The following is a 24551-nucleotide window of genomic DNA, read 5'->3' on the forward strand; positions in this document are numbered from 1 at the left end:
CTGGATCTATAAGGTCTATCTTTTTTTAACATACAAGCTTTGTGAGTTCTATAAACCATGCTTCTCTGTGGGTAGCTAAAGTTCATATTGAAATTGAGTTAATGTACAGGTACATAAAAGGACGTCGTCAAAACTGTTAACCCTCAACCTGAACCTTTTCTTGACTTTGGTACTATTTATAAGGTTTTACCTTCAGAAGTCTGTCTATATAATTCTTTTCCAAACTGACTTATGATGCCACTTTGGTGAGAAAAGCATGTAACAAAACAAGCATTTTACATTGCTGCTATCCTGTGTTCACAGTTGAATTCTTAATTCTCATTTGCATGATACTATTTTAATCAAGTGCGAGTGATTCATGCAATAATTTCAAATCTGGAAGACAACACCTGTAATATTTCAAATGCAGTGCTCTTTCACACATTTTGAGTTTGTATATTTCTGATTCCTTTAAGAAATTCCATTACAGCAGCAATGGTTTCATGGAATCCTAAAAGCCTTCATGTTTCTTAATTCAATTCAATAAAAGATTCATTACCATTTGCCTGGAAGAAATCACTGACTTCAAATAAAGATTAATGAGACAATAAGTGATCTTTTCCTATCTTGTGCCATGATCAAAATGTCATTTAGTTCCCTAAAAAACGAGGAGTCTGGTGGCACCTTAAATACTAACAGATTTATTTGGGCATAAGCTTTTGTGGGTTAAAAAAAACCAACCCACTTCTTCAGATGCATGGAATGAAAATTACAGATGCAGGCATAAATATACTGGCACATGAAGAGAAGGGAGATAACATTGGTTCTCCACTTGTAAGGTAACAAGGCCAATTCAGTCAGGGTGGATGTGGTCCACTTGACAGCTCCTCATCAATTATTGGGAGTGGACCACATCCACCCTGACTGAATTGGCCTTGTTAACATTGGTTCTCCACTTGTAAGGTATCTCCCTTCTCTTCATGTGTCAGAATATTTATGCCTGCATCTGTAATTTTCACTCCATGCATCTGAAGAAGTGGGTTGGTTGTTTTTTTTACCCACGAAAGCTTATGCCCAAATAAATCTTTTAGTCTTTAAGGTGTCACCGGACTCCTCGTTGTTCTTGTGGCTACAGACTAACATGGCTACCCCTCTGATATTTAGTTCCCTCTTTATCAGGCTGATGTGAAAATATGAAATGAACAATGTTTGACAGTAGAGATAAGGATAATTCATTTTAACTCTTGTCTCTATTTTAATCGAGTTAAATATTATTGAAATACCTTGTACTTGCAGTTGGAGAGGAGCAGTGATAGAACCTGACCAAAGCACTGAACCTCCTTCCAGTAAAATAAAGGAACCAGAAAAACCATCATCTGTGGAAGTGGAAGATCAGAAAGAGCCAGGTAATAGGCTAGAGACCAGCACCTTTCTCATTATTGACCATGAGATTTAGATGTTTATATCTCCCTGTTCACATTCACAGTCAAATATGCCATCCCTTTAATTAAATCTGCTATTTTTAGCTAAGATAGAGTTGCTTCCTGTGGGAAAGGGGAAGAACTGAATGAAAAGAGATTATGCATTGTTCATCTAGAACATCTAAGTCCTGCAGCATACTTGATCTGCTGTGACAACCTACAGGTGCATGTTTTTTCAAGGTTTCTGGTGATTCACAAATAATACTGAGAACTGAGAATATGAAAATACTGATGCACGAATATTGCATCAGATGTACTAGTTGTTACCATGGCACAGCATACATGGCTGTAATTGCCAGATCATGTATCGATAGACTGCATGCTATAGTTGCTGTCACTGTGCAGCTCACCCCTGCCTGCTTGCCACTCCCAAACGAAGTGTGTGGTTTTGCTTCTGATATATATTGGGTGCATGCATCTGTACCCTAACCTTGTCCTGGATACTGCGTGCAAACATTAGTAACGAAATGGAAGATTCAAAAACAAACCACAATAAACCATAAGCCCCAGAGTGATTTATTAAATTGAAAAAAGAACAGGAGTACTTGTGGCACCTTAGAGACTAACAAATTTATTAGAGCATAAGCTTTCGTGGGCTACAACCCACTTCTTCGGATGCATATAGAGTGAAACATATATTGAGGAGATATATATACACACACATACAGAGAGCATGAACAGGTGGGAGTTGTCTTACCAATTCTGAGAGGTCAATTAAGTAAGAGAAAAAAAACCTTTGAAGTGATAATCAAGATGGCTCATTTAAACTATACTTAGTTATCCTTAATGAAAGTGCTGTCTTTATTTCTGCAGCAGCAATGCCTCCTGTGTAAGTGGACAGCAGTGGAAACAGGATGGCCCTACACTAGGGAATGTTTTTGAGAGGCTCCTGGTTATTGGCTTCTCCTTTGCCTTGCCAGGAGATGACATCGTTGTGTTGGGGAGCACTATAGGCACCTGCCCTCAACCACTTTCCCTGCTCTGCAAAATGTACATTCCCCTTGCTTGGTGAAGCACTTGGTCCCTCCCATTTAAATATATCTTGCTACTGTTTTTTCCTCGTTTCCCAGTATGTGCATGCCTTCCTGCACAACCTTCCTCCCCTTATTTAAATTGGCTTCTTGCCTTTTTCTCCCTCCCTGAAATTGAGAAATAGGGGTGTCATTGAAAATAGGCAGCATGGCCTGATTTTTCTCTGCTCCACCTCCCAAAAGGAGAAGTGCCCTCCTGTTGGGGAAAAATAGCTGTTTAGAGAGATGGCTTGAAAAGGACAACTTTCTTTCTCAACAGTGGTTTGCTGGTCTCTTGGAGACTGGTCGGGGTGGGGTGGGGGGTGGGGGGAAGGAAGTGACTTCCTCCATTTAATTCATCACACACTGCTTTTGAGGATTACCAGGAATAGACAGCTGCAGCAGCTCTCTCTTCAGTTGCTCTCCCAGTGCAGCAAAGAATCTGGGAATCTGCTCTCTGATGAGCTAGTCGGAGGGAATTCTTGTTTATTGCAAAACCTGGGCTTTACCTGTAATAGCATGCAGTGCATTGGCATCCTGATGTCTAAGTGCCCTTAATATAGGTGGAACTGAGAGCAACACCTATTATGAAGGTTGCCAGACACTCCCATAATAAGACCCGTTCTTCAGTTGCTCATAACTTTTTGTCAGACTGTAACCACTTGGGCTGAAATTTTTCATACTGGGTGTCTGCCTCAGGCTGAATTGTTTTTGGAAAATTTCAACCAAAACTGTTCAGCTGTTTTCGAGATCAAGGCTAGGGAAAATAAGTTGTTTTGCTGATAAATTCTGATGGTCTTTTCTTTGAAAAGCTCTAGCACCCCCATGGTCTGGAGCAGGGACTTGAAATTGGGCAGTAGAGGAATGAGATAGGGATCTTGTGGTAAAAATATATGATCATGTAATTAAAACTGTATCATAATGCATACTCACAAGGGGACTGAATTAAGTTTGTACAGGCAACCTTAATTCTGGGATATCTTAAGTTAAAAATGCTTGACTTGGCAACCTTAATAATGTTCTTTTAACATTAACATAGTTTTTTGTGTGTATTTCTCTAAATATTATTTTTGGAGTTCTGTGTTAATGAGATTTCCATTGCTGACTCACTAAATCATTGGTTAAAAATATTGACCGCTTACTGCGGGTTGGAAAGACCCTATTACAAAGGAATAACTTCAGGTAACTGAAGCCAGTGTAATGTAATCTTTAGTTGCAGAGATGAGGGCTCTTGATTTTGGGTAGAGTTTGTGGAGAAGAGTCTCATGTGGCTGCATAACTCTGAGCTTCAGCATTCTTCAACAAGGTTGATTTCCATTCACAGTGCCCATAAATGAACGTCAGATGGCTGTGATAGAAGCATTCCGCCATGCATGGAAAGGTTATAAAGAGTTTGCTTGGGGACATGATGAACTGAAGCCTTTGTCCAAATCCTACAGCGAGTGGTTTGGACTCGGTCTTACATTAATTGATGCATTGGATACCATGTGGATTTTGGGCTTAAAAGAAGGTAATTTTCTTTCCTCTTCCTATGTTTCTCCCACCTCGGTACTTTTCTGGTTCCAACAGTTGCCATTAAGGCCAACTGATCATTTTATGCTTGGTGGCTGAGAGGCAAAATATTTTATTCCAATAGCTTTTGGGGATTCTCAGTATCTATTGAACTAATATGTTCAGAGCTCCTTAACATAGGCAATTGATTACACTTTGACTGAGCAAATTTCATTTTGTCTGTGGGGAAAATCCAAAAATTTACTATTAAGGGGGACACTTCTTTATTTTTAAGGTGTTCCTTCCAACTGCATCCGATATGTAAAAGCATTTGTGGAATAATTTTGCTGGCTATATCTATTGATGAATTGGCATTCCTGCTATAAATTGGGGACTGGATTATTAGGTCTGCCTGTGGTTGTTTCCGTACTAAAACAACCAGTGCCCCATGATGGTGCTATGGTTACTAAGATACTGGAGGTCAAGTATCAGGGGGTAGCCGTGTTAGTCTGTATCTACAAAAACAACAAGGAGTCTGGTGGCACCTTAAAGACTACCAGATTTATTTGGGCATAAGCTTTCGTGGGTAAAAACCTCACTTCTTCAGATGCATAGGTCTGCATCTGTAACTTTCACTCTATGCATCTGAAGAAGTGAGGTTTATACCCACGAAAGCTTATGCCCAAATAAATCTGATAGTCTTTAAGGTGCCACAGACTCCTTGTTGTTTTTGTAAGATACTGGAGGGGCCTTTCTAAGTCCCAGTCTTGCAAAGTCAGTCTGGGATCTTTTAGCTTGTGTATAATCACTGTTAATAAAGATATTCTACATATGGAACTTAGTCAACAATTCTGTATGTAAACCAGAAAATAATTCAGTGTTCTGTTGGATCTGCAATACTTAAAGGAATAAAGCTAATAACTTTTGTTTTTACTATAAGTATATAAGACACAGAATCCACACAGATCTGTTGATTAAGGCAGTGGTTTTCAAACTGTGGGTCGCAACTCAGTACTGGGTCCTGGCGTCTCTGGTCAGCACCACCAACCAGGCAATTAAAAGTCCCATCAGCTGTGCTGCCCAGCTAAGGCAGGCTAGTCCCTACCTGTTCTGACACCGCACTGTGCCCTGGAAGCAGCCAGCAGCAGGTCCAGCTCCTAGGCGGCGGGGCCACGGGGCTCCGCACGCTGCCCCCGCCCCAAGCACCGGTTCCGCACTCCCAATGGGAGCTGGGGAGGGAGGGGTCGGTGCCTGTGGGCACGAGCCGCTTGCGCATCTCCGCCTAGGAGCCGGACCTGTTGCTGTCCGCTTCCAGGGCGCAGCGCAGTCCGCGGTGCCAGGACAGGCAGGAAGCCTGCCTTAGCACCTGTGCTGCCCCACTGAACGGGAACTGCCTGAGGTAACCCTGTGCCCCAATCCCCTGCCTGAGCCCCCCAAACCTGGAGCCCCTTCCTGTACCCCAAACCCCTCATCCCTGGTCCCACCCCAAAGCCTACACCCCCAGCCCAGCCCTGACCCCTTCCCACACTCCTGCCCCAGCCCAGAGCCCCCTCCCACACCCTGAACCCCTCATTCCCAGCCCTGAGCCCCTCTCACACCCCAAACCCCTCATCCCCAGCTCCATTAGGTCATGGGCATCAACAATTTTCTTCAACTGGGTCACCGGAAAAAAAGTTTGAAAACCACTGGATTAAGGCAGTGCTATTTTTATTCACTTTTCTGACTTTAACCACACTTTAACGCTGGTAAGCAAGCCACATTTTTACTTGCTTAATTACGTATTGTCTAGCAAAATTCTCTCCTAAATTTAATAGGATACAGTACTCATCACTTCCTGTCCCAAACTGTTGTATACTCTCTGTTCACTGTATGGCAGGTATCCTAATTCACTGCAGAAGTGGCTGTGTTTTGGTACTGGGTTTTAAAACCTCAGTTTCATTTTTTTTGTTTTTAAGCTACTGCCTTACATGACTACAGAAAAAAAAAATCACTTAATCGGGACATGTAAGTTAAACAAGGAAACTACAAAGCAGTATTTACAAATACCTGAAAATGTCTCCATTGATGTGCTTTGAACAGCTGTGGCATCTGTGGAGACAGCCACCTTTATAATAATTCCACAACAAACACAGTTTGACATGTATCAAGACTGGAAGATCAGATCTGCCGCTAACGGCATAAGAAACTGCAGAAGTCTTCCACAGTTCTATATTTTCTTTACGTGTTTGATTTAATGCGTACAATTTAAAATCAATCACAAAACCCACTGTGGAAAATCTCTTGTGTCTCTCACTGCATGTCTGAGCTCTCTTGATGTTTCATCAGGTTGACAGTGTGACTGCGTTCTTATAAAATATTTAAATATGAACTGCAGAGTGCTTTTAAAATAAATTATTAGTGATTTAGACATGTTTAAAATGGACATCTGATTAGAAACTTTTATATTCTATCGCAGTTCTCCTTTAAGTGATTGCTTCATAGTCTGTAAAGCTCTTGGGATTCTTCAGGATAAAAAAAGCTCTATAAATGAAAGTTGTGTTATAGTGTGAAAATCTTTCTCTCATGAGTCAGTTTTTATATTCACAGCTTCTGTAAGAAAATTCTGGATTTCTCTATTGCTAGACAGTGATAAGTCTGACAGCACAATTTACTGAAGTGGAATGTAGAAAACCTATTTTGTCATCCTTATTTAAGGCCTGTGTAAAAGAATGTATTTGTAAACAGTGATTTTCTCACAAGGGAGACGGATCTGTGGTAGGTAGATCTTGGTGAGCTATCCTAGTGATAGTTTAACATCCAGAAGTCTCAGTGGAAGGGCATTAGTTTCTAACCTTTGCATTCTGTGTCCAAATAGATAATTGCATAGATAATTGGCAACATTTTAAAGAAGCAACTTTGTTTTCCCCAGTACAAGTTCCTGGTAGTCCTAGATGCCTGGTGTCCTGAAAACTTAGAGATCTTGTGGTTAAAACATTAGCATGGGACTCAACAGACGTCTGTTCAATTCCCAGCTCTGCCACAAACTTCCTGTTTGACCTTGGGCACGTCACTTAATCCCTCCTTATCTCAGCACCTAATCTGAAAAATGGGGAATAATATTTCCTACTTCATAAGGCTGTTGTGAGGATAGTCATTAATTATGGTGAAGTAATGCAAGGCCATATATATACGTAGATAGTATGTTGGGAAGCTGACAGGCAGTAGCTTTGATTTAAGTAGCCTTAAAAAAAAGTCTTATGGTGAGAGTGTGACTGATTGTCATGGCCAGTAAAATAGGTGGTAATAGACTGCAGGCTTATATTGAGAGAGGTAGGTTATTGGGATACCAGGATAATTCCTGTTTGCATTATTTTAATAAAGAAGTAATGTGCTTTTACAAGACCTGCTAAACATGTAATTTCTCTGCCAAGTACTTGTCTCCTTGCATATCCCCACATTGTTGTATTGCATAGGAATTAAACTGATGCCAGGTTTGTGTTCTTCAGTGTATTTGTAATCTCTTCAGCTTGCCCCTTAAAAATACAGGTTCCTTTTGATAGACTGAATAAGAATCAAGGCAGTATGGCATACTAACTCTTAATCTGGTCATTTGAGTGTGCTGTTATAACTACAGTGTGTTTCCTCCAAAAGTTGTTCCCTTTTGTGCCTTGCAGAGTTTGAAGAAGCAAAGAAATGGGTGGCAACTGACTTACTGCTTGATAAGAATGTGGATGTGAACCTCTTTGAGAGCACCATTCGTATTCTGGGGGGTTTGCTGAGCGCCTACCACTTATCTGGAGATAGCCTCTTCCTGGAAAAAGCTGTAAGTGATTGAGTCTCACAGTCCCAGGTAGAATGTGTGTCTTGTGTTGGGTAAAGTGGCAGAAAGGTTCATCAGAAAGTAAACTCGGCCACACTTTTTCTCTGTATTCCACCATTACTGCCCTAGAGGCTTCTTGAATGTTTTCCTCATCTTTGCCTTCCTGGTGTCATCAGAGCTCTAATTACCTTAGGGTTCCATTTTAATTAGAATTTCCCTTAATTCCTAATGTAAAGACTAAGATGATACATTTAAGGATCTTTATTATATTTTTACCCAGTTAATTTTTTTTTATGGGAAGAAAGTCCTAGTCAATGAATGGAGCGGTTACACGCAGGTTCCCTGTCTTGGGAAATACAGTGGTATTCTCCTTCCCCTCCCAAGTGCCGGGACAAAGGCCCTGTGCTTGCATTAAGGATTATCCATAATCTCAGATTGAAAACGTGTTACATGTGATGTGCAGAATGAACTGTAGTGTACAGCAACGGGAACTAGGTAGAAGCTATATGCCAATTACTGTGAAGTAGTGATTCTTCTTAATATTTGCCTTTGTTCCTCGTAGATGGGCTAAAACTAAGCTGCAGTTCTTTTTCCTGTTTTTTGTTTGATTGCTGAGAGAAATAATAAAGAATTTTTGTTCCATGCTTTTGGGTTCTCTTTAGAAAGACATTGGGAGCAGGCTTATGCCAGCATTCAACACACCATCCAAGATACCATACTCAGATGTAAACATTGGCCGAGGCACTGCCCACCCACCTCGTTGGACGTCTGACAGCACCGTGGCAGAGGTGACCAGTATTCAACTGGAGTTTAGGGAGCTCTCTCGTCTCACTGGAGATGAGAAATTCCAGGTATGGGAGAACCAGTTGTCATCTTCTCTTCCTCTCAGCCTCCACCCCATTATTGGTGAGGCTCACTTAGATTGCCTGTACTCTTTTCTCCTTCCGTTCTTCTAACAGAGATCAAAAATATTTCTCACTGTGGCAGCTGGAGCAGATTTCATTGGTTGATGAAAGTAAATGCCATTGCGTTGCTGATCCACCTCCTAACAAACACCATCTCTAAAACATCTTATCTGGAGCAATTGTATGCCTAATCACGCCATACACATCACTATTTCTGAGTAGTCACTCCATCTTTCAGTTTACTGGTGAATTCCTGGTTCTTATAATCTCACAGCTAAAGAGAGTTAAATGACATATCCAAAGGGAAGCAGCTGGCGGGGCAGGGGGGGAAGAGTCCATTACTTTTCCAGTTATTTTTTTAAAGTAAATACCACAAAGCTCATAGTAGAGGTGAATAATTGCTCCTTTCATCAGAAGGAACTTACAAGAAAAATCTTTGTTTTTGATATGCTTGTGGTATCTTTTGTGTTGTCTGAGACTAGATTACCTATAACTGGCTTTTTGAAACACCAGACTATAGATAAACTATATAGAGCTGTCCTCTTAGTATTTAAATTCTGTAGGAGGTGCTTAGTTATCCCTACATTAATGCTAGTGTTGAAAGCAACTAAACTCCCTTCGTAAGCTGCAGGGTGCTTATCAGCTGACTCAAATTCCAGTTATGGGCATGGTGTGAAGGTTGTATCTGGGAGAAAATAAGCCAAAGTACTAACAGTGTCAAAGGCAGTGGGAGATGTATTCTTTTTGTTTTGGAGGTGATTTTTGTATAGTGCCCCAAATCAACTTCTACATAAGGCCCTACTTCATTCTCAATATAGTGGGTTCCCCCAAAAGTAGGCTTCCACTGCAATTTTGATTTTTTAATTAGCTTACTTTGCACAATCCACAATTTCACATACATTTTGAGTATGCAATTAGTACTGCACTAACATTCAATGCCTGTAAAAGGGTAAAGTGACTGGACTTGATTTCTACAGCAGCTGTGTTAAGACTTTGTCTTTTGAATTTTATATTGTACCAGTCACATTTTTTTTTTTTTTAAATGCATGTAAGATAGTTGCAGCAAAATGTCTGGTTATCAAAAAAATTAGCAGGCATAACATAATACTTGAGTGTTTATATCATTCCTGCACATTTTTCTTATACACATTCTGGCTTTTCCAAATCACTGCTGTTAATGAAGGTCCATTATTACTTTTCTGCAATTTTTTTTCCATGTCTTGTCCGCAACTCCTCTGCAATTATTTGAAGATCATCCAACAATTCAAGTAGGGCCTTATTTATACAGTTATTTGCAGGAACTATAGCGGTACATTATGTATGTGCAGTGGTCCTTAGCTATACTTGTGTCATGAAAATCTCAGTAAAAAAAAAAAAAGTTGGCATCATTACCAACTTGAGTTGAGCTATAGTATTATTGAGAAATATTTCTGAGCTTCACTGATCTCCTCCAGAACAGACACTGTTGAAGGTGTTGCAGGCCACTTAACCTGACGTTAGAGTTAACCTAATGTTCTGTCAGTCGGTGTTTGAATCTGACTTCTAAACGACTGAGGGACCTGGACTCACCACCATCACTGATTCTAGCTTGAGAGAGTTGTATTCTTGAAAAGGAAAGCTGATAAAAAATCTCTAACTATTCCCACCTCAGATTTCCTGTAGTTTCTCTGAAGCCATAAGCAGCGACTGTATTGGAAAAGGGAAAAAATCCCACAACTGTTGACTGCTCCAGGCCATTTAAGTAACATTGAGCTGTGTAGTTGCATTGTCTCATTCAAGGTGTATTTTTTTCAATGTGTTTTTTTTTTCTGTAGAAAGCAGTAGATGCGGTGATGAAGCATGTACACTCTCTCTCAGGGAAGAATGATGGGCTGGTGCCCATGTTCATAAACACCAACAGTGGGCAGTTCACTCACCTGGGTGTCTACACTCTGGGAGCCAGAGCTGACAGCTACTATGAATATTTGCTCAAGCAATGGATCCAGGGTGGGAAGAAAGAAAATGAGTAAGTTCTCCCCGCTTCCTGTGTCAGTTTAAGAATGATGTAAGCTATAAGACTTGCTACCCTAGTTGGCGGGTTAGAAGGAAGAGTATATTATGCAGACTCTGATATGAGCGTATTTGTGAGTAGTTTAAAAAAAAAAACCCAACAACAAACAAGCTGGGTCAGCAGACTTATTGGTAACTGCATAACAATGTGGGGATCAGACTTCAATTTGCAACTCTGCTTCCCCCCTACACAGGGTGTTGAGGGTTGTGATTGTTACAGATGTGGGAGGGATTTAAATTGTTTGCAGCAGGTTCTGTTGTGTAAATAAAATGTTGTTGCTCTGTAGGACACATCACTTTTATTCTCTCTGAAAGTGGCAAGGAATTTTGCAGGCTCTGTTAGAGAGGGATTAGTGAGGAACCTGCTGGAGGGCAGGTACCACATTCGTGATTATCCCTTTTCTAGTCCAGATACAGGACTTAAATTTGAATCCGGTGCCTTGGATTCCAGTGTGTTTCTCTTGTCTGGCCTGAATAACTGGGAAGCACCTTGTTTTGGGATGAGAGGGGTTTGAAAGGGTTTGTGGGACTAGGGAGGTGTTATTGTGGGAAAGAAAGGCACTCTCTCTCTCTTGCACCCACCCTTGAATATTAACCTTACATAAGAACGGCCATACTGGGTCAGACCAAAGATCCATCTAGCCCAGTATCCTGCCTTCCGACAGTGGCCAATGGCTGGTGCCCCAGAGGGAATGAACAGAACAGGTAATCATCAAGTGATCCATCCCCTGTCGCCCATTCCCAGCTTCTGGCAAACAAAGGCTAGGGACACCTTGCCTCTAGAGGGTGTCCTGCAGATAAGGGTTGAGGAATATCTTTAGGGAAAACTTGCATGACTTCTGCCAGTGCTGTACCTGTTGTGTAGATGCAGAACTTCAGTCTCAATTGGTTCTGAATCCAGCACCTTTCACAAGCATTAAAATTCACAGAGCACATCTTTACTTTTAAAAATTGTTTTAATTATCATGCTATTCTCAGAAATGTGTTTTTCTCCTATACACGCTTGAAAGAAGCTAAAGATTATTAGATATATTGGAGATACATGCTAGATGCATTTTGTATAAGCATGATTACTTGGATTTTTCTTAATGCTTTATATTTGACTAAATATCTTAAGTAGTGCCATTGAAATCAAATTGCAAGTTTCTACTCTACAAAAAGTGTGGCCTTTGAGATGCATGTACTGTATCTAAAGTATGGTTGGATAAATCTACTTTAAAATGTGTATATTTGGGCCAACTGGGAATGGTTTTAATTCACAGACTGTTGGAAGATTACATGAGAGCTATAGAAGGGGTGAAAAAGCATTTACTTCGGACGTCACAACCCAAGAAGCTTACTTTTGTAGGTGAACTTGCTCACGGCCATTTCAGTGCCAAGATGGTAAGCACTGTACCTGATTTTTTTCAGTGGCTCTTATGAATACTGTTGCATTCCCCCTGAGCTGTCTGCAGTTTTGTAGGGGAGAGATCTTGAGTGCGGTAGTTATAATAGCTATTTGATCAAATGTGTATTCTATGTGTGTGTGAAGCAAAGGTTTTGATAGTGGCTGCTGGAAGGTCTAAAAAATGAAAACTGGCAGGGACCCTTGCAATCTGCAGTTGCCTTGTGCATTTAGATTACACCAGTGGTTCCCAAACTGGGGTTTGCAAAATGTTACAGGGGGTTCTTGGGGGAAAAAATACCCTAATGGCGGACAGAGCTGTCCCTCGGGACTTCGGGCAGCACAGGACCAGCAGCCCGGAGTCCCGGGGACTTCCAAGAGCTATGCAGATCAAAGCAAGCATATCCATCACACTGAGGAGATTTAAACTTCAAGACTCCTTATAAGACATGGAAAGGGAGGTGGATATTTTCTGCTGTTTTTAAAATTAAATAGGCTGCTAGTGTTGTTTTTAAAATTATTATGAAGAACAAGTTTAAGTTTTGTTTGTTTGCCTGGATGGCTCAAGACCCGAATGCTTGTGTAGGAGGAACTCTGTATTTGAGCTGGCTTCTTAAATACCTTCATGCTGTATCACATCTGATACTCCTTGATTAAACATAGGAGCCTTGTCTTATAACAGGCTTAATCAAAGCGATACAAGCTGCGAAAGTGAGATGTTGGAAGAGTTTTGCCGTTTTCATAATGTAATAAAATTAACACTGTAATGATAAATAATAAATAATAAACAGTGTGTAATAAGCATGTAATTAAAAAATTATATTTCCAAGAACACTGCTTTTATAATTTATGCTCAGGTAAGGGAGAAAATCCCTAGACATATTCATTTTTAGGAGGGGGTTCGCGAGACTTGACATTTTAGTGAAAGGGGTTCATGGGTTGTTAAAGTTTGGGGACCACTGGATAACACTATGATAGCCTGTGAAGGGTGGTGGTTTTGTTTGTCTTTCTGTTTGTTCTCTGGGCAGGTTCTATCTTAGTTTAAAAGAATGCTGGGTTCAGGTCACTAGTGACAGTATTGAGTAGCTAGGTTACAGGTAACAGTCCCTGCTGTGGACAGAGGCCCTTTCTTTGGTTTTTATTTGCTGATCTGAATCTCCCTGTGAGTTTCCACTTGTGCTTCTGCAGTAGAAAACACATTCAGTGCAATCATTTGTTACATCATTTCAGCATTTGAAACTCTGAGATAGTGCCTATTTTGTGTATTATTCACTTTTTCTACAATTCAAAAATACAAGGAAGTAAATGATCTAATTAGTAGTTAAGGCATGAGTGTGGAAATCAGGTGATTTGGAAGTTCTGGTATTGGCTCTGCCACAAACCTACTGTGTGACCTTGGGCAAATTACTCCATCTCGTTTCCTGCCTTTTAGGTGGCAAATACTTGATGCAAGTATTACTGAGTGAAATTATGTGCCTGTATTATACCAGAAGTCAGATTAGATTATCATAATGAACCTTTCTGGCTTTAAAATCTATGAATTAACACTCCTTTTGAAAAGTACTTGGAGTGCTTTCTGTGTAAGACAGTATATAAATGAAAGTGACAAACAGTTGTAAGTGAGCAGTGCATTACTAATGTATGTGTAAATCTGCCCCCTTAACACTGTATGTATGAGTACATTTAATTCAGTCCCTGCAGGGCAGAGACTTTTACAGCATTTCATTTATCATCTCTGCTTGAAGGGTACGGCTGGAACCTCACCAAACCTGACTAGTTGAAAAGATGTTAATGCTGTTACTTCAGTCTCTCTACACTGATATTACCATCAGTATTGACCACTGCCTGTTGAATTGGACGGGGATCTTGAGAGCTTTGTACAGAGGTTCTCTATGAGCACTGTGAGATTGGCAGGTGGTGGCAGTGGGTGTCTGATAACCCCTTTAGGATTTTGGAATGGTAGAAATGAACAAAACTCCAAATTTAATATGTAATCCTGTTGTTCACAATATCAGTAGGGCATTAGTCTTACTGGAAGGGACTGTTAATCTTACTGTAAACTGAATTTCAGTGGAGGTGAGTACTGAGAATTGTATATGACATAGGTTCCCAACTTGTTTGTGTACAGTCTTTGTTGACTGTTGAATTATTCATGTAATATTTCACAGTATTCTCAGAATGATAATCCCATGTAACTCAGTTGTTTGAGAGTGTTGCACAATCCTTGCGGTAATACCTATACTTCTGTTCCTTGAATAAATAACTGAATAATAAAGCTGTAGTGTGTACAATTCATGAAGGGAAGATTCTTGTAACCCTTTCGCTCCTGCTGCTGCCTCTATGCAGGAATAAAATCCAGTGTTGTTCTGTGGAATGTTGGCTGTACCAAGGAGATGAGCCTGATATACAGAGGAATACTCAGGATGCCTGACTTAAAGTATCAGGTGTTTCTGACACTCAAATGGATAATAACAAAAAAATTAAAAGTTCTAGTGGTAAGAAGGATGTTCAACTTTACCCCTTGCTCTGTTATATTCATATTAATCTATATTTATCAGAATAATCTGTATTTAAACTTCAAATACTTCCCCAAAACCTGTTACCCTTGGTTTCTATGGCTAATTTCTATTTTGCCTTTTGTTTTACTTCAGTCTCTGCTTCAAAATATCAGAGCTCATGAAATTTGCTTTCTGTTCATAGTTTTTATCTTAACCCCTCATCCTTCTCTTCTCTATCATTTTCTTTTGTCTACTTTTTGTGTTTGAGCAGTTTAGCTTTTAACCTGTCTGGACCATTTAAAATGTTTAAAATGCACCATGAAAAGTTAGGGTGCTATATAAATATTAGAGACACTATCAAATTGAGTTTTTTTTTTCAAATTGACACTTTCTGATAGAACCCTCTTGAAATGCTATCTCCTGAATTCTTTTAAAACTAATTTTGTAAGGTTTTTTTTGGTTCCCCTCTTGATTGATTTTAAAGGTCATTCAGTTTCTCCCTTACTAATCGCAGTACAGGGTAACAAAGAAACTGACTTTACACAAAGTGTTACGAAATGCAGCAGGCTGGTAAACTGAACAAGATGAGAATTTTTTTCCACTAGCTTCTTTTGGTTTTAGTAATTTAAAGTGTTATAAGTATCAACAGTAGTTACAAAAACTTGTGACTTCAAGTTGACAGTGAGTCTCCTTTAGTAATGGCGCCAGCCTCATGTCATGTTACATTTCTGCTTAACAAATAACTGTGGTCTTTAAGCGCTCTATATCCTTATTGTACTGCTACAGGGTAAGTCAAAGTCTTGTTTGTTTTAATACTTCTCACAGTGGATGGTGCTTTTGTCTTGCAGGATCATCTAGTTTGCTTCTTACCTGGGACACTGGCTCTTGGAGCTCACAATGGGCTGACTGCTGATCACATGGAGCTGGCCAAAGCCCTCATAGAAACTTGTTACCAGATGTATGTTCAGGTAGAGACAGGCCTGAGCCCAGAGATTGTACACTTCAATCTCCATGCACAAAAGGACCGCAAGGATGTGGAGATCAAGGTAAACAGCCCTACAAGTATCACTACAAATTGACATCTGTGTATCTCTTGATTGGATAGCTCTGTGCACATATCACATTGTTTCTATGAAAATCTCAATAGAATCTCTACACCTGGGGAAGGATGCTCTTTGTTTTGATGGGTAAACTTCCTCTCTGTCTCTCCTCGGGCAAACACTCCCTAGGCTTGACACTTTTGAATGATCTCTTAACATTCACAAGCTGACTTGCATATAAGTATTTGAGGCATGTGTGAGTGGTGGAGGAGAATTGAACACGTAGGGTTGGATGGGACCTTGAGAAGTCAAGTCCAGCCCCCTGTGCTGAGGCTGGGCCAAGTGAAACTAGACCATCCCTGACAGGTGTTTGTCCCACCTGTTCTTTAAAACCTCCCATGATGGGGATTCCACAACCTCCCTTGGAAACCTATTCCAGAGCTTAACTACCCTTATAGTTAAAAAGTTTCTCCTAATATCTAACGTAAATATCCTTTGCTGCAGATTAAGCCCATTATTTCTTATCCTACCTTGAGTGAACATGGAGAACAATTGATCACAGTTCTCTTTATGACAGCCCTTAACATATTTGAAGACAGCCATTAGGTCCTGCCTCAGTCATCTTTTCTCAAGACTAAACATGCCCAGTTTTTTTTAACCTTTCCTCATAGGTCACATTTTTTTAAACCTTTTATTGTTTTTGTTGCTCTACTCTGGACACACTCACTCTCTCTTCAGTTTACCCACATCTTTCCTAAAGTGTGGCGCTGAGAACTGGACACAGTACTCTAGCTGAAGCCTCACCAATGCTGAGTAGAGTGGGACAGTTACCTCCTCTCTCTTATATAAGACACTCCTTTTTTGCAACTGCATTACACTGCTGACTGATAGTCAATTTGTGATCCACTATAACTCCTGGATCCTTTTCAGCAATATTACTACCTACCCGGTTATTCTCCCATTTTGTAGTAGGTACCAAAGAAGCTACAGGGTACAGTCAAATTGCTCTCTGCTAATGTATCCTGCTCCCTGACTGAATTATGATCTTCACTTTTTTGCAGCCTGCAGATAGGCACAACCTGCTGCGACCTGAAACTGTGGAAAGCCTGTTCTACCTGTACAGATTCACGGGGGATAAGAAATACCAAGACTGGGGCTGGGAGATCTTGCAGAACTTCAATAAGTATACACGGGTAAGGCCAGCATGCTGAACAGTAATGATCTCAGGAGTGTATCTAGGCAAAGTGTTCTGCGTATAGGGACTTTCAAAGTAAAGCTGAAATTGCTCATCTTCCAAGAATCATAAAAATATCTAATAGGTAAAACAAAGCATTAAGAGCTTGACAGAGTATTACAGTATGTACTGTGCCTTGAAGCCTATGTACTTAGGCTTATGCATTTAGTACTTAGCACATTAAGGAAAAAGACTTTTCATCATATTGATAAAAGCTATATATTAAGAGAATTATGATGAGGGCAGACTTTCTAAATTGCCGGGATGGATTGTCAGCAGGACAAAAATGCTGACCTATATCCAAACAAGTTTTGTTTTGTTTGTTTTCAAGTGGGTCTCAGCATTACTTTTAGCAATTTCAGATATAGTTTCTAAGGGGCTAGGATTTTCTAGTGCAAAATACCAATACAAAAACCTTCATGGTAACTCACTGACTTCAAAGCATCAATTGCTTTAACTGCCAAGATACTTTAATGGATACCTGTGAATATGTATCCATTGTCTGTTAAATCAGGGGTTCTCAACCTTTTTCTTTCTGAGACCTCCCCCCCAACATGCTATAAAAACTCCAGGGCCCAGTGGGGTGTGGGGAAGCTGGAGCTCTGGCCTCCACGCATAGTTTGACTTCTATTTTTTTTTTGGCGTGGGGGGAGCGGCAGTGGGGCTCGGGCCAGTGCCACACAGCAGGGCCCAAGGAGGGAGTGCTCCCTCCACCCCCTTACTCACCTCAGCAGGCCACCCAGCCTGTCTGGGTTATGGGGGGAGGAGGGGTGCGGCATGGGGCGCAACCACAAATTATAACTCAAAGGGGGCAGGGGGTTCAGCTCTAAAAGTATGAAAACTGCTCAGGGTGCAGGGAGAAGGGTAGCGAGGGACTGTGTGCAGACAAGGGCTGCAGGGAGAGGGGTAGCTAGGGGCTGTGTGTGGGGAGGGCCTTCCTCCGCGGTCGCTGCTCCCCGAGGGCTCTGCTGGCCCCAGAGCTGGGTCCCCCTGCTGAGGTGGCTCTTACTGTCTGCATGAGCCGTCAAAGGGGGCTGGGAGCTGAGGAGCAGCTGCAACCCCAGGTACCAGCAGGAGGAGATGGAGGAACGCTGCCCTCTCTGTGGCACCAGCCAGAGCAGCAGCTGCCCCACTCTGCCTGGCTCCGGCTTCTGACCTGGCCACAGGTCGGGGCTTCACGGGAGTTGGGGGAGAGGAAGTGGGTGGGGGGTGGAGCTGTCCCCAGGACTGCCCTACTCTGGATAAGGCACTACAGTTTGGGCTGGGGGGGAAGAGCCTCTTTTGTTCCCCCAACTCTGCCCCTGTGCTCGGGGCTTCAGCCCCACAGCGGGGTATTGGGGTTCAGGGCTTCAGCTGTGGGCCCCACAGCCCCCATGGGGGCTACAGATCCCCCCAGTTTAGAACTGCTGTGTTAAATGATTAGATTGTATAACTGAGTTGTGATGTTGGTGAAAGAATGTGTTTCATAAATGGGATGTCACTCCCATAAAATTTACCTTTTAACAAAGATAATTTGAGAAATGAATTTTAGTCCAGCAAAGTTTCACTGATCCTTCCTTGAAACCATCCAGTTTCTGCTGTGATCGTGTCAGATCTCACAAACTAAGCAAGATCTGGCTGCTGGGATGGTACAATAGTTGGGTGGAAGGTTTCAAAGGAAAAAAGAGAGTGCTGCAGGAGGTCGTGTTAATGCCTCAGTAGGGGCATTCTTCCCTTTGGGTATGTCTTCACTACCGGCCGGATCGGCGGGCAGCGGTTGATCCAGTGGGGATCAATTTATCGTGTCTTGTCTAGACGCTATAAATTGATCCCAAGCGCTCTCCCGTGGACTCCTGTACTCCAGCTCGGCGAGGGCAGGCGGAGTTAATGGAGGAGTGGCAAGAGTCGACTCACCGGAGTGAAGACACCACGGAAAGTCGATCTAAGTACGTCGACTTCAGCTACGTTACTCACATAGCTGAAGTTGTGTAACTTAGATCGATTTCTCCCCCGCCCCAGTGTAGACCAGGCCTTTGTGTTTGTGTTGAGCCAATGCCCCAGCATAACCGTAGAGGAGCACTGTGTTTCTAGAAGTAGCTTTTGGATGAGCTATACAATTATGGTCCAGACTGCTTCGGGCCATGGGATCTTTCATGACCATTTCTCAAGAGTAGAGGTATTAAGCCTGTTGTCCTGACCAATTTCAACCTGGGTAATTACAGTAATTGCCTCAAATTTCTTCTGCAGTTTTGATGGGACATTGTCCTCTTCACTTGTCTTGTAGCATTTCTTTCTGCTGTTAAACATGCAACATTTCACAGTGATGTGGCTTCATTTTACTGTATGTAGTTTGTGTATCAGTTTGTAAAGTGTTTTGTAATGCTTCAGAATTGAAATTCTTTATGTAAGTTGCAAAATATTATTTTGAAAGCTTTGCCTGCTTTTCTAATGTTTATTTTCATCTTTTTTTTAATCAAAATTGGGAGTTTGTAGATAACACAAGTTCTTTTTGGCTTATAGAAATATATAAAAATTGTTAATTGTCTTTTGCACAGGTTCCTTCAGGTGGTTACACTTCCATTAACAACGTCCAGAACCCCAGTAACCCAGAGCCAAGAGATAAGATGGAAAGCTTCTTTCTTGGGGAAACACTCAAGTATATGTTTCTGCTGTTTTCGGATGACGTAGACCTAATCAACCTTGACAAATATGTATTTAACACAGAAGCTCACCCCCTTTCTATCTGGGCACCAGCATAGAAGTACTATGTGAACCTTCGGCAGCGGGCTGTTACTTTGAGTCACTTTACTGTGCAGGGTTTGAACTGGGATAGCAGAGAATTGCTCTATTTACCCTTTCTTGGTTTTTAAAAAAATTGGAAAAACATCTCTGATTTAGAGAAATCTGTCAGTCTTAAATCTAACTCTGTGCTTTAGCTCGGGGATGGACAACCTGAGCACACTATACTGCTTTGCCTGGATTTGATGCAGACATCAGGGTTGGGGAAGCAATTGCAGTGTGAACCCTGATGTTAATAGGTCTCTGAGCAACCAGTGACTCACTCATGCCATTCTTTGTAAATTTTGGTTACATTTCAGGACAGCAGCAAGTTGTCTTATAGCACAGGATTGTCTCTGGAGAGAAGGATGTACTGAAAAGTTTGACTCCAGCTCATTCCATGGTATGAGCCTGTAATATCTCCATATGGTATGTGGGGTAGACAGAGACCTGTACCATTGTCCCAGTAAAAATGGGGATGTCAGTAATATTGCTGACACTTTGATCTCATTCCAAATCAATGAGCTGTGCAGCATTATGTTTGAAGAGAAGTTATGTTACAAAAACATCTATAGTACAGCATCTGAATTTTATTGAGCTGTGTCTAAAATGAATGAATGGTGGCAAATTGAGTACAGAACTTGCTGCTGATTTAGCTCAAAGTGATATACAATTTTGTAGATGTATGGCAATTTTTTTAACTTATCTGCAGGAATGCAGGAGACAATGTGAAAAGCAAACAATATACATACATGCATTTATATATATATATTTGCATCAGTTAGTCTCAGGTATTCTGACTGAAAGCTGCTTTGCGAGGTTGAGCTACCGAAAAGCTGGTGAGCACATTAGGTGTAATTCAAACTCAACTTTCTCAGATCTTGGATTTTAAAAATGTTATGTTGGATCAGTGAGGCTTATTGTTGTGCAGAGTAATTCCTACTATTTGTCTTACTATGGATTAACAAGGAGGGGTTTTCAATTCTTTTTTCTTCTTTGAAGTACCTTGCTTGAAAGTGTTATGTTCCCCTGTAGAATTAAATACAGATGGTCTGAGGGTCTTCTGACATGGATTCAGAATGTGGTCCTACTGAAAGGGTCTCCCCTCTAATACTGCCAGTAGACTTGCTGAGAGCTGTTTGGGTGCTTTGAGGAGAAAATAGACCTAGTGTTTATGTATAAAAGTATCTTCTGTGAACCTAGGGAGTCTTGCATTTTTATTTCTGGAAATGAGTTTCAAAAGTAAAATGAAAGAAATGTTTGAAAGAAACATGAATTTTGAAAGTAGCTAACTTATGCAGTCCTGTGAACACCAATAAGTTGTGGGAGAAAAGTGCTAGTTCACTTATATTTTAGGGTCTCTCTTCTTGTCATAGTTTCCATTCCCATAGGTCTCATTAATGAGAAGACAGGTTACAGGTACGTGTGTAGGCACAATCCACTCTAATTTTGGGGCTGAGAAATAGTGGTAATATAAAGCTGACCCATTGCAATTCAGTTATGGATTTAACAGTAAATGTAACTTTCTGTTTTGTAAAGTAGCCAATGTCTTTATAACTTGTCTTGCCAGACCTGGTCTTGCTGGAGTAGGACATTACTATTTGGACCACTTTTTAAATCTTTAGGCAGTACTTATCATTCCTTGATAATGGCACATGGAAATGAAGAAACAATTACTGCAAATTATATTTCTACATATATATGTGTAATATATATATATATATAGAGAGAGAGAGAGATACCCTTTTTTTAAGTTTGTTGATGCTGGGAGTTGGGCATTTGCTGATATGACAGGTTAATGCAGAATGAGGTGATCCACAAATTCAAGAATTTTAGTAATCTTGGAATTCACAAGGTCTCCCCCTTAAGTGCACATTGGAATTTAGAAGCCATACCCTAAAGCTGAATAGTTGTTTTGTTGCTTGATTTTTACATGGTTCATAAGAATTCCAGAGTGTCTTGGTTGTATTTAAGGGGGCTTAAGAGTTAATTTTCAGGAGATGAATATACACCCTAGTGCAGAGAGCATATGCAAGGTTCTATGTATCACTTAAGCCCTGTATTAAGATCATAAAGTGCAGTTGCACTCTTAGAAGCATTTGACTCTGCAAAAATGGCACTGTAGGGTTCCATGTGTATTGTGTTGCAATTCCTTCCATATCACATGAGCTCAGTATACAAGTAGAAGGATATGGGATGAATTTCACTCTGAATGAATAAAGTGGAGGGAGGAGTAAACATTATCCCCTCCCCCCCCCCATCCTAAATTTCTATTCCAAAGCTATTGGTCTGACTTATTTCTTCTCTGGCTTCATGCTGTCTTAGGAAATTAACTTATCCTAACTGGCGGTTTTTGTCAAATCTTACCTTTTTTTAATGTTTTGTTTAATATTGGTCAACATTCTGCTCAGGGTAGAACAGAAACCTAATGTCAGTTTGAAACTATCATTTATTATGCCTGAAACATGTAAATAGTCTGACAATTGGCGATCTGATTGCTCCGTTTCTGACTGCTGAAGAGGAAGCTTTAATTGCTTATGTCATGACCTGCTTTTGTGCCCCCTCAAAGATACTTTCTTGCCTCTGATTGGTCTGTGAAGTTTAAAGGCACAATACTCCACCTTGATGGCACAGCACATCCTCTTACTTTCCAGGCATGATAGGACCAGTGCTCATTCTTGGTTGGAAAGTTTCCATTCAGGTACTGTATGGTCCTTTGAACCAAAGCCTTAAGTGCAGTGAATATAATCCATCTACTTGGCATCTCCATGTATTGAATCACTTCCCATACTCAAATAATGGATTGTTGTGGAAAGGCCATAATTTAATCCAGTGATGTTAAAGACCCTTTTGCCGCGAGCTGCCTTGGTTACTTTCCAAGAGCTTGAGTGCCTTGCCTAATTCTAACAAAACAAACAAAGTGCACACACTCAGACTATTCATTCGGACTTGGGCCTGCCTCCACTGAGGAATAAATACTGCTTGGTTTGTTGTGTATGGTCACAGCCATGAAGTACTGCACACTTACAGGGTGAGGCTAGTAGTGGGGTCTCATTTAGGTACCAGAGTTTAAACGAGGGCTTGGAAAAATCTCTCTATTAGCCCAAAGTAGATATGAAAGATTGATATGGGGCAAAAGTGAAACCCCCATTTGAGAAGCCCAACCCCACTGCCACCCCTTAAGTATGGGGATTTCTACCAAGGTGCTGTGCCTGGAATCTCTTGGGCCTCCTCCATATTTTATATGGTCCTGTTAAGAGTCAGATTAAATCTGAAGCTCCACTCATCCTCTCCAACTGCTGGGAGGGAAAGAAGCTTTGCCTTCCATTCTCCCAGTGCCTCCGTCATGAGGGGTTGAGAAGGCAAGTTTCTGCCACTGTAGGCTGTCCTAGCCTTTTTTTTGGTTCTTCACCTGTGAAACTACAGTACTTACTTCTGCTGCTGTGAGCTTTCTCAAGAAGCAGCCTGAAAGTGAAAGGAAGACAAGTTTCCTTGCTGCTCTCAGGATTCTGAACAGCAGCAATGAAACCGACAAGTCTAGTTAGTTTCACATTGCTGCTTGGCAGTCTCATAGCTGCAGTAGAAACGCTGCAGCCTCAAAGAAAATACTGCATTTATTCACTGTTGGAAGGTTATTGGACCATTGCAAAGGACTAAAAATTTCAGTTTTTTAAATGAAATCTTAAGTACTGTTGGAAGTGATGACACAAACTTTAATGCTGCCCAGGGAAAGTTTCTGACTTGTGTGTGGATTTTTCAAGCCCTGGGTGAAGCTATTATATTCTGTAACCAGAGGCAGCATTTCTTACTGTTTCTGGAACTTGCCCCTATGCTCCATATGGTTGTATGTGATGATACAGTGGAATGATGAGCCTTTTGGTAACAAAGCCACTGCTGTAGGTCTTAATCCAGCATGCTGGGCTGAGTTAGTGGGAGGAGCTGTCTACTCCTCTTACCAGCTGGTCAGTTCATGTCTTGTGAAAACATTCCTAGTTCTTTCCTTTCTCTTAGCCAGTTACTCTGAAACTTTTTCCAGGAAATGGTGTATGGCCTTGCAATAGCTGTGACTATCCCAGTTGCCTCTTTGTAGGATGTACTTGATAACTAGGTTTTTTCACTATACACCCTTTCCTCTTATCCAAGGTTTAAAAACCATTAAGGAAATCTGTGCTGAACTGGGTCAGATTTGTCTGCCACAGAAATCTGCAACAGATTATGAAGCATGACACTCCCCCTGCCCCCCACCATTTGATGGAGCTACTTCTGACAAGATGAAAGCTGAATTATGCCTCTAAGTCTTGCTATATATCTAACTTATCCCCACACTATATCATCTAAAAGCCTTTACTATTTGATTTCTTCTATACTTCACTAATGTTCCTTTTTTAGCCACTTTCAGGTGTTATCCTCTGAAGAGGAACAAATCTAATCTGCAGAACTACTTTCCTTGTTAAGTTTCATATTTTAGAATCTTTCATGAGGTGCAAGAGGGTTAAAAAGAACTCTTGCCTCCTCTCAAAGTGGAAAGTTGGAAGTCACCCAAAGGGCAGAGAGCAGGCCACTGGCCACCACTTGTTCAAAGATTGTAGCTTAGAGTACTTTCTAGGTGGCTCACACCTCACCTAGCTGCTTTGTTAATGCATCATGTGGCAAAGACCATTTCTAATCAGGGGCATGGTCTGTGTGTGGTTCCTGCTTTCCAGGAGCTGGGAGTGCTAGCAAGGCCGTGTAATCAAGAAGCAATTCCTGTAGCAGAGCAAGGATAAAAGGTTGCCAAGAGAGACAGCCACCTGGCCTTGGCTTAGCTTGGGAGCCAGAGGTGGGGATTCCATGGGGGGAGGGGGAGAGTTGACTTTACTCCTTTCCCGGCTCTCCTCTGTAGAGACATTCAGCGCGCCTCTCATGGGGCACTATGAACCCTGCT

At 41.2% G+C, this 24551-nt stretch overlaps 1 protein-coding gene across 1 annotated transcript in view; it reads left to right on the top strand.

The window, feature by feature from the left end:
• Window positions 1–23270, top strand: part of MAN1B1 (mannosidase alpha class 1B member 1) — a 29518-nt gene extending 6248 nt beyond the window's left edge. The window contains exons 5-13 of the mRNA XM_024200253.3: window positions 1276–1385; window positions 3795–3980; window positions 7615–7763; window positions 8423–8611; window positions 10480–10670; window positions 11977–12097; window positions 15445–15642; window positions 16698–16829; window positions 19405–23270. Coding sequence (XP_024056021.2) covers window positions 1276–1385; window positions 3795–3980; window positions 7615–7763; window positions 8423–8611; window positions 10480–10670; window positions 11977–12097; window positions 15445–15642; window positions 16698–16829; window positions 19405–19608 — 1480 coding nt within the window. The 3' untranslated portion in view covers window positions 19609–23270. The remainder of the gene's footprint in view (window positions 1–1275; window positions 1386–3794; window positions 3981–7614; window positions 7764–8422; window positions 8612–10479; window positions 10671–11976; window positions 12098–15444; window positions 15643–16697; window positions 16830–19404) is intronic.
• The last annotated feature ends 1281 nt before the right edge of the window (window positions 23271–24551 follow it).

The sequence above is a fragment of the Terrapene carolina genome, unplaced genomic scaffold (genome assembly GCF_002925995.2).
Source record: "Terrapene carolina triunguis isolate 2854851 unplaced genomic scaffold, T_m_triunguis-2.0 Scaffold449, whole genome shotgun sequence".
Lineage (NCBI taxonomy): Eukaryota > Metazoa > Chordata > Testudines > Emydidae > Terrapene > Terrapene triunguis.